Source organism: Palaemon carinicauda, chromosome 12 (genome assembly GCF_036898095.1).
Source record: "Palaemon carinicauda isolate YSFRI2023 chromosome 12, ASM3689809v2, whole genome shotgun sequence".
Lineage (NCBI taxonomy): Eukaryota > Metazoa > Arthropoda > Malacostraca > Decapoda > Palaemonidae > Palaemon > Palaemon carinicauda.
The window spans coordinates 9,617,582-9,632,581 of NC_090736.1; the positions used below are offsets into that span (position 1 = coordinate 9,617,582).

Genomic DNA, 15,000 nt, shown 5'->3' on the forward strand with positions numbered 1-15,000 from the left:
ATACACAATATTAAGAAACTACATAAATAATAAATCTTCCTTTGAACTATAGGCCGGCCGTAAACGGCGTGCCCTCCCCGTCGAGAAAGAGAACACACCTGCCAAAATCGGAACGCTGGAGGAAGCTGCTGACGAAGTTGAGTCTCGTCTCCATGGGGCGTCGTCGTCTGACTACCCCAGCAGTAGCAGAAACAGCATTAGCGACTCTATGGCTAAGAATAGGTCGAGTGCCGAAGCTGCTGTCAAGCTAGCTCGGCGTCTAAGGGTCATTTCCCCAGAAGATTATTCCATTGTTAAGGATTCGCCAATCACTTTGGTCACCAGTAAGTTACTGCCCTTTTATTGTTTCTTTTTTTAACTATTTGTTCCTTGTTTAAAGGTTCATGAACGGCCTTTAAACCTTTAAAGGACATTTCATAAGGTCATTATGAACTGGTAATCACGAAATGCCACTTATGTCATTGCAGTATTTTCTCCTAAATCATTATTCTAATGATAAGTTTAGCTTGGTGATTTAAAAGACTCTATTAATAAAGTTCTATGCTTACTAAAGGATAAATTTGAATTATTTGTCAACAATTGTTGAATGATAGCTATTTTTTTCTGCAATAACCTATTTAATAGCACAGGAAGAATCGCAGTCTTATTATTATTATTATTATTATTATCTTATTATTAGTTTTATTATTATAAATACTAATTCAAGATTGACCCCCTTATACAAGAATTTGACCTTAGTGTGAATTCATTTATATATAAGTACGTTTGAATCGGTGAAACTTCAAAAGTTCAAACTCGCCGCGATTTTTTTTATATTGAATAGGCTGATATGATTATCCTCCTATAGTTTATACATGAAAGATCTATTTTAATGTTGCTGTTCTTAAAATACTTTATTTTCATTGTTCATTACTGCTCTTGTAGGTTATTGATTACTTATTTCCTTTCCTCACTGGGCTATTTTTCCCTTTTGGAACACTTGGACTTATAGCATCCTACTTTTTCAGCTAGGGTTGTAGCTTAGCTAATAACAAGAACAACAACAATAATAATAATAATAATAATAATAATAATAATAATAATAATAATAATAATAATAGTCTCCGCAGAGGAGCAAAAGCTCGCTTATCAGGGTGTGTATGGTATGCCTGGATGAAGGAAACATTCCAAAATAATAAGAGAGTTGAATAATCTGTTGCCATGTATATTTATATACTTTGGATATTACCCTATTAAAATATAGTCGCCGCAAAGATTCCTGGTGAAATAAGCCCCTCCCCTTGATTACGTCATAGCAAAAGGATTATATGTTAGTATAGTTTGAAATTTGTAAGGAGGTGTATTATGACCGCCGCTAACGTGGGAGTCAACATGATTGGCTATGACGTCATCAGGGGCGGAGCTTATTTCGCCCGGAATCTTTGTGACGACTTTAGATATGTATGAATTATCATAGATTATAAGTTGAAACAAAATTAAGAGATGGTGTCAATCATTAAAATATTTTATAGTTCCCAATATCTATGATAACACCAAGTGTTATATGATAAATTTTTTTTAATTAAATGTATGGAAAGAATTTATAAACAAAAATTAATTTTGTAAGGAAAAAATTGAAAAATAATAATAAAATATTTTTATATCGTCCCTGTTCACATACTCGCTGTAGAATCATGAAATTGTAAAATACAATTTCAAAATAAAACTTTCCTGTCATTTGAAATCTTCAAATAACAACGATGAAATTTCTGGTATCAAAAGCATAGCAATAAATGAAAGCTCTTTTTGTTTTGTCATAATTATTTTTATGCCAGAGTCGTTCGAAAATACAAATATATATAATGCCGCTGGATACCGGTGGAACTGTATTTGATATTTATGTATTGTCAAAATTACAAAAGAAAAAAAAATAATTTCTGTATCACAGGATACAATTTTCAAATGGAACAATTTCCTTGTTAAGCGGATTACGTGATATATATATATATATATATATATATATATATATATATATATATATATATATATATATATATATATATATATATATATATATATATATATATATATATATATATATATATATATATATATATATATATATATGTGTGTGTGTGTGTGTGTGTGTGTGTGTGTGTGTGTGTATTTATGTGATTTATAAGTTCCCCAGTTTACATTAACATTTCTCTATTTCTTATTTACAAAATAAAACAGAGGAATCTAACTTAAGAGACGGAGATGGGATGTGCATGAGCGTGGCCGAATTTGTAGCGGGGCTGGTGGTCATGTTCGTCATCTTGGTTTTGTCTTCCGTCGTAACGGCCATCCTCTGCATTCGCATCCGAACAATTCCGTCCACAGCATCAACGTACCCACCGGATTCCTCCTTCCACGCCTTCAGCACGGTGTCGGGCAAGACTTTGTGAGTTGGGCTACGTGGTAGGCTGTTTTTTTCGTTAGGAGTGGGGGTGGACTCCATATAGAAGAAGGAGAGTGGAGGTTGACCCGCAAGGCCGCAACAGATCGGGAGTTGTTCGTTTCAAGCTTAAACGTATGAGACTAATAACTCGTTGATGTCTCCATATATATTCGTGTACCACTTTCTGCTACTAAAGATATCTGCATTTGAACGATGTCATGCTGTAAAATGAGAAATATTTGAAGACGATCTTTCATCTAAATTCGAAGTGAAGTTTTATAACGTTGTGTTTTGAAATTAGATACCAACATTACCTAACGTGAAGTATGTGTAGTGGTGCGAATTTATCCAGTAAACATATTTTTCTGGTTAATAAATATAGACTAAATGCCAAACTTAAACATCACAAAATTTAAAAAAAAGAAATGATCACCTATTACAAGAAAGTAATTATATTGTGGCATGAACACTACATTAAGTCAAAGCGAACGCCACCTATAAACAAATGTGTTTTTCAGCGTTCCATAAATTAATAATGGATTTAAAAATATATATCAAACGGCTAAAAAGCAAAGCATCCGATGTTCTTGATTGTGTCATATTATTTTTATATGAATGTTATTTCTTTTTATTCCCTACTTCCAAAAAAAAAATGTCCGAATATGCTGTCTTCTTTTCAAATAATCTTGTTTTGTAGCTATAGAATTCTTCTTAAAGGTTGTGTTCTATGTTGTTGTTACGAAACCTCCTGGAAATAGCTGGTTATTTTTGTACCCGGTAGAGTGCTAGTTAAGTGGTTTCTAGTCGAAGTGCTAATATGCTGTTTTTTAGATTTATCTCTTGTTGTTTGTTTTATCTCTAGCGTTTTGTATTCATTGAGAGAGAGAGAGAGAGAGAGAGAGAGAGAGAGAGAGAGAGAGAGAGAGAGAGAGAGAGAGAGAGAGAGAATGGCAAGTTCAAAGTATTATAGCTTGTTTTATATAATTCTAAATTGCGAATATTTTGTGTGTGAAAAACTTGCTTTTTTTTCTTCTACATTCAGTATTTATTGGATTTAAATGATGAATGTAACTTTAAATAGCTCATTTATGAGGAATTATCCTCTAATATATATATATATATATATATATATATATATATATATATATATATATATATATATATATATATATATATATATATATATATATACACACACACATATATATATATATATATATATATATATATATATATATATATATATATATATATATATATATATATATATATATATAATTTGCTTCCTGCAGGCAGGTGAGAATAAAGTGAATAATACCTTATTGTAAGTGTTTATTATCCTTGAGTCATTCTTAACCAATGGTGAGTCATTTTCAACTTTATCACAGGTAAAAATTCATCACTTATACAAGAGAAAACGTATTTGAAAAGGTATACCAATGCGATAAAATAAATCATATAAATGAACTGAACCTTTATTGGCTTTTGGCTAGGCAAGTTATAATAATAATAATAATAATAATAATAATAATAATAATAATAATAATAATAATAATAATAAGCCAAAATTACCCAATGGCTTGTTCGAATGTCTGCAAGTTATTCAGATCTCCCCTCGTGAGGTTCTAGCGCTGGAAAGTGGAGTCTTAATAAACCCACACTGAGTGACTGGAGTATAACGATTGAATTTAGTTCAGTACTTCAGTGTAAGTTATAGTGGAAAAGTGTGATCTTTCAGTAATAGAGGACTCGGTTTAGTGTAAGTTATAGTGGGGAAATGTGATCTTTCAGTAAGAGAGCATTTCTTATATAAATGCTTATCTAATTCTAAGTCGATGGAAGTTTGGTTATCGCGGGTAACAGGGCACACTGCAGGATAGGTAAGTTGACCATCACCTGATCGATGAGTCAGTCATCTTTCGCCGGTTAACATTCCGTGATTGTGAGCCAAATTGTCAATCGAAACCGAGAATTAATGCTATAAAACCATGTTGAATAGTTTTTGCACATATTTATTAATATACTTCGTTTTTTCTTTTGCTAAATACAATGTTCTTAACACATCGTTTGACTTGGGTTCCGCATCAAAACGTGGTACACCTCTCACATTGCACCGTAGGCTATCCGTCATTTGAGTTTTGACAGTTGCAAGTGACGTAATAAAATATCATCATCATCGTCATCTAAGCCACAGCATTAGTTGAAAAAGTAGTCAAGAATGCCATTATCAACCCTTATTAACTTTAATTCTTGTAAAATTTTGGCTCGAGATGTGTGTGTAACGTATGTGTTCTTAAGCTTTGAATATCTCCGAGTAGTTAAGGCAATGCATTATATATAGTAATGCTTATTTTTACATTAGCCACTGTGTCATGTGATACAGCTTGGTAGGTTGTGCCCTTGCTTATATTTCGACCGCTGTTATAACTAGCATATTGTATTGTTTATCATATTAGGTGGTTGTAGGGTCTAAGGAGGGAAGCAAACACTTAAGGTTACATTAGGATGCAACCCTCGAATTAGATTTAATTGACAGTGCATAAGGTCAGATTGTGTAGGGAAATTCGTGAGGACAACTCTCCCAGCCAGGTAAAGACCAGTGCCCTAGGTTAGGATGCATCCTTAGAGGGCTGGCTTATGTTTAGTGGTGTAAAGACTAGTGCCCTATGTTAGGTTAGGATGCATCCTTAGCATACGGGCTTAGATTAAGTAGTGTAAGGACCAGCACCCTAGGTTAGGTTAGGATGCATCCTTAGCGGGCTGGCTTAGGTTAAGTGGTACAAGGATCAGTGCCCAACGTTAGGCTAGGATGAATCCTTGGCAGGCTGGCTTAGCTTAAGTGGTATAAAGACCAGCAGCATCCTAGGTTAGGTTAGGATGCATCTTTAGCACACTGGCTTAGGTAAGTGGTACAAAGACCAGCGCCTAACGTTAGGCTAGGATGCATCCTTGGGGATCTGGCTCAGGTTAAATGGTATACAGATCAGCACCGTAGGTTAGGTTAGGATGCGTCCTTGGAGTGCTGACTCAAGCTAAGTGGTATAAAGGCCAGAACCCTAGGTTAGGTTAGGATGCATCCTTGGCGAGATGGCTTAGGATAAGTGGTATAAAGACCAGCGCCCTAAGTTAGGTTAGGAGGCAACCTTGGCGTGCAGGCTTAGGTTAAGTGGTATAAAGACCAGCTCCCTAGGTTACATTAGAATACATCCTTAATGGACTGGCCTATTTTATTTTCTGGAGTGATTCAAATGACAAAAGAGCTATGGTGTGATTTGACATATCTGTCATTTTGACTGTTGCAATACTCTCACTAATGCCTGTTTATCATATGGGTCACACTTAATTGTAGGATATAGAGGGTGGGTATGTGATGTATATTTAACATAATCTGCAGTGTTAAAATGGATTTTTTCATATGTTTATACATATCAATGCACTAATCAGTTTTTTTTTTTTATCGTTTTCAAGATTATCATTATTTATTATTATTATTAAAAATGAGATTTATTGCCGAGCGAGTCAAGCTCAACTCTTACAGAACTGGACTTTTCAAGGTCAGAGACCCAATAGGCCTACATCACGATTGGCTCTGGCGTAGAATTACTGCGAATATTGTATATTGGTGAAAAGAATTAGATTTAAAGATCTCCATGTAGGCTAAAAGGCTCAAATATAAAATCAGTATCAATTTATTTATGGTATATAGATATTTGGGCCTGGTTTTCAAATTTATCATAACAATGGCAAATAGAATATGTCTCAAGACCCGCGGCAGATACCAGAGTGTTTACATTGCTTTGGTTGCTAAAATGGCGTTATGGCCTTGTCATTCCCGCTTCCTTCCATCCATCTAGTCCGACTGAAGGGGTTTTCGAAGTAAGATCTCTGTGCTAAATGGCACAAAACTTCTTGAAAATGTGTCATTTCCAGAAACATTTAAGGGACAGTGACACTGCCCTAGTAATCAGTGTCCAACCCCCCTCTCCACCCAAGCTAGAACCAGGGAGGACCTAGCAATGGCTGCTGATAACTCAGCAGATAGACCTAAAGGCCTATTGACTCTCCCTTAGCTCACAAGGATGGTGAGGATGCAGCGACCAAAATTTAAGGCACTAACTAGTTTGAGTGGGACTCGAACCTCAGTCTGGCGATCACAAGTCATGGACGTTACCACATAGGCCACCACTACCCTTTCCGTCACACGGAGTCAACACAAGTAGCCTAGACAACAAATTATGAACCCATATTATTATTATTATTATTATTATTATTATTATTACTTGCTAATCTACAACCCTAGTTGGAAAAAGCAGCATGCTATAAGCCCAGGGGCTCCAACAGGGAAAATAGCCCAGAGAGGAAAGAAAAAGAAAATATTTCAAGTACAGTAACAACAGCAAAATAAATATCTCCAATATAAACTGTAAAAACTTTAACAAAAACAAGAGGAAGAGAAATAAGATAGATTAGTGTACCCTCAAGCAAGAGAACTCTAATCCAAGACAGTGAAAGGCCATAGTACAGAGGCTATGGCACTATCCAAGACTAGAGAACAATGGTTTGACTTTGGAGTGCCCTCCTAGGAGAGCAGCTTACCATAGCTAAAGAGTCTCTTCTACCCTTACCAAAAGGAAAGTAGCCACTTAAAAATTAGAGTGCAGTAGTTAACCCCTTGGGTGAAGGAAAATCCTTTGGTAATCTCAGCATTGTCATGTATATAAGGGCAGAGGAAAATCTGTAAGGAATAGGCCAGACTATTGCGTGCATGTGTAGGCAAAAGAAAATTAACCGTAACCAAAGAGAAGTGTTCAAACTTTAATGTATTACTGTCTGGCCAGTCAAAAGACCCCATAACTCTTCAGCGGTAGTATCTCAACTTGGAATAAACTTCCAGCGCATATAGCAAACAGTAACACGGTGAACGAGTTCAAGAATAAGTTAGACAAGATCGTAAGAACTCTAAATGCTTAAACAACTCCTACCAAAGAGCAAATGAAGTCACGCGGATGGACTAAAAAGTCTGAAACACCTAAAATCTCTCTCTCTCTCTCTCTCTCTCTCTCTCTCTCTCTCTCTCTCCTCTCTCTCTCTCTCTCTCTCTCTCTCTACTGATATCAAACTTAATTTCCACATACGGTTAAATTCATGGAATAAAGCTACCCTATAGTGATCCTATGGTAGATGCTTTTAAAAAGATTAATTTACTAAAAAATGTAAAACAGGATTGTTTTAGTCGATAAAGATTAAAATATGCAAGAGCTTCCAATGCGGTCTACACAACGTTTAATCTTTATTATTATTATTATTATTATTATTATTATTATTATTATTATTATTATTATTCGGTACCATAATACCGCTAGGCACATCTACTAAAGTAAGCCCTAACAATTAAAATAATAGAAAACTTAAAAAACTAGACTTTAAGGGGTGCTTAGCTAACTTGACTTGTATACATGTATAGCAGGAACCTCGGGTATTATTATTATTATTATTATTATTATTATTATTATTATTATTATTATTATTATTATTATTATTATTACAGTCTAAGCTATAACCCTAGTTGGGAAAGCAAGGTGCTTTAAGCCCAAGGGCTCCAACAAGGAAAAGAAAGGAAGTGAATAAAATATAAGAAAAATAGTAAACAATAATATAAAATATTTTAATATCAGTAACAATATTAAATTAGATCTTTCATATGTAAACTATTGAAACAGTAAGGCAAACCATAGTTAAACTAACAATTCCCATTTAAAGAAAAGAACACATCGATTCTGAAGAGTAGATAAAATTGATGAGTTGATAGTAATGCTGGTATTAAATGTATTAAAATACATAGTGAAAATTATAAAAATCTTCACAGAACCACCATTGCCCAAATAGATTTGTTTTTAGATATAAAATCTAATATTTTGAATCTCTCTCTCTCTCTCTCTCTCTCTCTCTCTCTCTCTCTCTCTCTCTCTCTCTCTCTCTCTCTCTCTATGTTTCAACATTCCCATATCCTTGATAGAGGATGGTCTCACACAAGAAATATAAACAACCTTCAGTTTCACTTACTTCCTTTGACACCTGATTATTATTATTATTATTATTATTATTATTATTATTATTATTATTATTATTAGGCTATTTGCTAAGCTACAACCCCTAGTTGGAAAAGCAGGATGCTATAAGCCCAGGGGCTCCAACAGGGAAAATAGCCCAGTGAAGAAAGGAGACAACGAAAAATAAACTAAAATCTTAAAAACTTTACCAAAAGAAAGAGGCAGAGATAAAATAGAAGAATGTGCCATATAGTTGTACATATATATATATATATATATATATATATATATATATATATATATATATATATATATATATATGTGTGTGTGTGTGTGTGTGTGTGTGTGTGTGTGTGTGTGTGTGTGTGTGTGTGTGTGTGTGTGTGTGTTATAAGGAAAGAAGTATGTACACTATTAATACTTTTTATTCTGGTTTTTAATCGCTCGATTAAAAAGGATTGAGTGAATTCTGCTTTAATAGTTTTATTAAATTTTGATTGTTATTATGGCAATGAATGAATATAGTAGAGAAGAACATTTTGTTTCAAACAGTATGGTTTATGCAAATGAGGCCGTGTTTTGCTTCTGGGCGAATATTGGTTATCACAAATCATAAATGTTGCTATCCTATATAGAAAATAGTATAAAAACTGTATTTATAAGTGGAAATATATATATTTGCTATATAATCTATTTTGAAATAATAGAGTATTGTAATGTCAATAATATAAAAAAAAATAGTTTTAAATAAAAAGACAGTCCTAAATAGGAAAGCACTTCAAGAGTGCAGACCTCCACCACGGCAGCTTATTTCTCGAAACCAGCTTGCCTTTCCCATAATCAATTTAGACCGTAGGCGTATTTGAAGTCTGTGCGAACTTAGGGTTAAGTTTAGGGTTAATTAGGTCGACCTTTCGCTCGACTTTGACCTTTGACCTCGGAGTTTCAAAATTGAGTCACTTCCACGTCTCAACATAACTCATCTATGAGAAAAATTGTGGCCAGGAAGTTGTTCACGAACGAACAGACAAACGGGCGAAAACATAACCTTCTACCATCTTCGTTGGCGGAGGTAATGATGCAAATTAAAACAGTGCACAACGTCGAAATTCATGAGTTGAACAAGTTTTATCCCAACGTCTAGAAAGTCTAGTTCGTGTACCATAGCTGTTTCATACACGCTCGTACACTAACTGTTTTTATTGTTATCTTATCATTCGCTCTTTCCTGCACTGTAGTTAAACCAACCTGTATAAACCCGATAGCTCATGTTTAATTTTGTTTGTATTATTGTGACATTCTTCCTCGCAAGTCACTGTATATAAACTCTGTGATTATTTAATAAAGTTTAGTTGCATTCACCTCGCCTCTCAGTTATCAACTAACTGCTGTTTCGCACATTCTCTACTCTGTCTATTATTATTATTATTATTATTATTATTATTATTATTATTATTATTATTATTATTATTATTATTATTATTATTATCACTTGCTAAGCTGCAGCCCTAATTGGAAAAGCAGGATGCTGTATGCACAGGAGTCCCAACAGGGAAAATAGCCCAGTGAGGAAAAAACAAGGAAATAAGAGAAGTAATTAACAATTAAAATAAAATATTTTAAGAACAGTAACAACATTAAATTAACTATATATATAAACTATAAGTACTTTAACAAAATAAAAGGAAGCGAAATTAGATGAAATAGTGCCCGAGTGTACCCTCAAGCAAGAGAACTCTAACCCAAGACAATGGAAGACCACAGTACAGAGGCTATGGTACTACCCAAGACTAGAGAGCAATGGTTTGATTTTGGAGTGTCCTCCTAGAAGAGCCGCTTTTCACAGCTAAAAACAGAAGCTATGGCACTACCCAAGACTAAAGAACAATAGTTTGATTTTGGAGTGTCCTTCTCCTAGAAGAGCTGCTTATCACGTCTAAAAACAGAAGCCATGGCACTACCCAAGACTAAAGAACAATAGTTTGATTTTGGAGTGTCCTTCTCCTAGAAGAGCCGCTTATCACAGCTAAAAACAGAAGCTATGGCACTACCCAAGACTAAAGAACAATAGTTTGATTTTGGAGTGTCCTTCTAGAAGAGCTGCTTACTATAGCTTAAGAGTCTTTTCTTCCCTTACCAAGAGGAAAGGAGCCACTAGATCATGGTCTACTAAACCTCCTTGGAGTTGAAAGGGGCTAAAGCAGGAATGCCAAGAGAGGAAATACTTGACCACTCTTCTTTGCCACACAGTCAGGGAAGAATGTCCATGAAGGTCAATGCAAGAGTTACAAAAATGTACTCTCTTGTCCTACCCATGTTGAACAAGTCTCTTGAACAACCATGAACATATTTTAAGATATAATTTCTATTACTTTGTTGTTTATAGGACTTTTATAGTCGGTGTATTCTTAATTAGATATGATTTTTATTTCAACTTTTATATGTTTTATTGTTTTTCATTTACAATACTTCTCAATTCTTATTTTCGGTATTGTTTTATTTTGAATAAAAATTTTATTTAAAAAATAATCAGTTTTTTGTTATCGTTCATTTTTATTTTTTGATACTAATTATTATTTTATTATGACTCATACTCGTATAATTTGTAATTTACATTTTATGTTAATTCCATAAAACCGTCTTTTTCAAACGACTTAATTTTATTTAATTGTAATTTATGCATATATCAATGTTTATTCCTATACCACAAATAATTCTACATAATTCAGGTACTTGGTTGCAATGTTTTTTAAAGACAGTTACATATATATATATATATATATATATATATATATATATATATATATATATATATATATATATATACATGTGTGTGTGTGTGTGTGTGTAGATATTTTATACATATATATACACACACACACACATATATATATATATATATATATATATATATATATATATATATATATATATATTGTGTATATATATATATATATATATATATATATATATATATATATATATATATATATATATATATATTTATATTTATGTATAAAATATCTATCTCTATCTGTATATATATTTATTTATATTTATATATAATATTTCTATCTATCTATATATATATATATATATATATATATATATATATATATATATATATATATATATATATATATATATATATGTGTGTGTGTGTTTTCAATTAAATATTATTCATTACGTTTACTCAATACTCTCATAAGTGGTCTAGAAGAGGGTGAGGGGTCAACGCCATCAGTGTACCTCACGCAATGCATTGTAGGCAAAAGCTGCATCCTTTCAACGCATCTGCGCCAACCTTCTAACCTTCTACTCTACTTTCGTTTCTAATTCACTGTATCCATTTCTATTTCCAACCTTGCCTTTCTTAAGGGCTGCTTTTCTGGTCCATTTCCTTTCCTCGCTGGGCTATTTTTCCTATTGGAGCCCTTGGGCTTATAGCATCTTGCTTTTCCAACTGAGGTTGTAGCTTGGTTAATAATAATAATAATAATAATACAAGGGAATTCCACTCTCTACAGGACCTACAATATCAGTTATTATTATTATTATTATTATTATTATTATTATTATTATTATTATTATTATTATTATTATTATTAATTGCTAAGCTACAACCCTTGTTGGAAAAGCAGAATACTATAAGCCCAAGAAGTCCAACAGGGAAAGTAGCTCAGTGAGGAAAGGAAACAAGGAAAAATAAAATACTTCAAGAGTAACATTAAAATATATATATCCTAGATAAACTATATAAACTTTAACAAAACAAGAAAAATAGAAATAAGATAGAATAGTGTGCCTGAGTGTACCCTCAAGCAAGAGAACTCTACCTCAAGCAGTGGAAGACCATGGTACAGAGGCTATGGCACTACCCAAGACTAGAGAACAATGGTTTGATTTTGGAGTGTCCTCCTAGAAGAGTTGCTTATTGTATACTTTCTAGTTATTTTATGTATCACACAACATAATAGGAGTTTATTTGCAAATCAGCATTATCGAAGGAATTATAGAACAAGAAAGTCTTCACTTTCTTCTTGAAACCCTTATAGATATCCTACAATAGATGCTGGAAGACCCATATCGGATAATGGTAGCGGGTACGTGAAAACCGCAGCCTTCTTGCTCCGGGAATTGAAGGGCAGAGTCGAAGACTCCATGACCCATGATATCCAGTGTTGCCAGATCTGAGAATTTATCCATAGATTTCGGGATTTTGGGTGTCTGATGATGATATTCTATACAAATTTCTATGAAGAAGAAGCAAAGTTAAGTAAACTTTTAAAGTGTTGCAATTAGTTTACTTGCACATATATGAAGTATAGTGAGTAATTTCTATATTAGTAAAGTCTGCATGATCAGAAGGAAATATATTTGTGGAAATGGGAATTTTTGGGTAATTTTGGTGATTTTTTAGCATGAGTTTTGGAGATTTTTAGACTAACCCATCTTTCGGGTGTCCCGTGGGAGCTTGAATAGCCTTGGGGCCGCATATTTGAAAGCTCCAGAACCTACAATAGACATGAATCTTGGTTCTAATAATTTGAAACCATCTGTAATTGTTCTCTGGTCTACAAGAGTCTACACGATTTATTGGATGCACGATATGTAGCAAATCTCTTGTTTAGTTTGGAAGTCCGGTTCTGATAACTTGATGGATTGTTGCATATATCTTAAACTTTATTCTTAGTTCAATTACTATAAGATAAATAATTTCTCAGCTTGGGACACATCATATCAGTCTTGCTCCTCTGTTTATTATGTTTCGTAATTTCTTAACTTGCACTATGGCTAGGTTGTAATACATGGAGTTACAATAGTCAATCCTGGTAAAAACTCAGTTAATTTTTTCCCTAATATTCATCCAGATCCTTCTTTATAAAAGCATAGTTTCTGAGATGATATCCAGAGATTCTTACTGAAGATATTAAGGCTTTCAATAAGAAAATGAAGACTTTCTTGTTACCTCCAACAAAGTTGGAAGGAGGTTATGTTTTCGCTCTTGTTTGTGTTTGTGTTTGTTGGTAAACAGTTTTCTGGCCACAATTTAATCGTAGAATAATGAAACTTGCAGGGATTAACTGTTATATTAAAAGCTGGAATCAATTAGATTTTGGAAGGTCAAGGTCAAAGGTCACGGTCAAACAAAATATCCAGTTCACGTAATCAGCCATAAGTTTGGACATCGTTGACACAGACTTCAATCTTGGTTCATATTTGAGTGTATGAAAATCCACGCATATTAAGGTCAAAGGTCAATGTCAAGGTCGAGAATTAAGCAGAGGTCTGCGCTCAACTGAGTGCCCCTCTAGTTTTCCAAGTGCTTCGATAATGTGAATTTGAAAATCAATACGGAATACGCTGTGTGATATTTTAAATACATGAGGATGTATACTACAAACAGAACTTGTAGTTCTCTTGCTTGAGGGTACACTCGGGCACACCATTCTATATACTTTCTCTTCTTGTTTTGTTTAAGTTTTTATAGTTTATATAGGAAATACTTATCTTATTGCTGTTGATGTTCATAGAATATTTTATTTTATTTTTTTCTATTTTATTTTTCCTAGTTTCCTTTCCTCAGTGGGCTATTTCCACTGTTGGGGCCCCTAGCCTTATAGCATTCTGCTTTTCCAACAAGGGTGGTAGCTTAGCAAGTAATAATAATAATGATAATAATAATAATAATAATAATAATAATAATAATAATAATAATAATAATAATAATAATAATAATAATAATAATAATGATGATGATAATAATAGGACCAGGAATAAAACCCTTAAAGTAAAAATGACATTGTCGATAACTACATCCGGTGCATGTATAGACAATCTCTCTCTCTCTCTCTCTCTCTCTCTCTCTCTCTCTCTCTCTCTCTCTCTCTCTCTCTCTCTCTCTCTCTCTTTAAAATTCTTCACAATTGTATTTACCTTTTTCAATGACCGATTGCCAAACCTGTTCCTGGCTCTCTCTCTCTCTCTCTCTCTCTCTCTCTCTCTCTCTCTCTCTCTCTCTCTCTCTCTCTCTCTCTCTCTCTCTCTCTTTAAAATTCTTCACAATTTTATTTACCTTTTTCAATGACCGATTGCCAAACCTGTTCCTGGCTCTCTCTCTCTCTCTCTCTCTCTCTCTCTCTCTCTCTCTCTCTCTCTCTCTCTCTCTCTCTCTCTCTCTCTCTCTCTTCTAAATTCTTCACAATTGTATTTACCTTTTTCAATGACTGATTGCCAAAACTGTGTCTGGCTGTCTTTTCGTCTCTCTGTTTCTCCTCAAAGACTCTCTCTCTCTCTCTCTCTCTCTCTCTCTCTCTCTCTCTCTCTCTCTCTCTCTCTCTCTCTCTCTCTCTCTCTCTCTCTCTCTCTCCAATAATGATGCTTCATCATCGATTATTATAAAACTATCACATCCTCAGCGAATCCATTTTCTTTGTCTGATATGAACGATTTTGGGTTCAAACATTTCCAAATCAAACCAAAAGCTGATAATCCTTTTCCCGTATCGATAATCATTATTGTTTGACGTCA

The 15,000-nt window shown here is 33.7% G+C and overlaps 1 protein-coding gene across 1 annotated transcript in view; it reads left to right on the plus strand.

Annotated features, from left to right (window-relative positions):
- LOC137650507 (uncharacterized) overlaps positions 1–3,510 on the plus strand; it is a 15,815-nt gene extending 12,305 nt beyond the window's left edge. Inside the window, exons 9-10 of the mRNA XM_068383731.1 lie at positions 53–323; positions 2,215–3,510. Of these exons, the coding sequence (XP_068239832.1) occupies positions 53–323; positions 2,215–2,426 (483 nt within the window). The 3' untranslated portion in view covers positions 2,427–3,510. The remainder of the gene's footprint in view (positions 1–52; positions 324–2,214) is intronic.
- Positions 3,511–15,000: the final 11,490 nt, after the last annotated feature.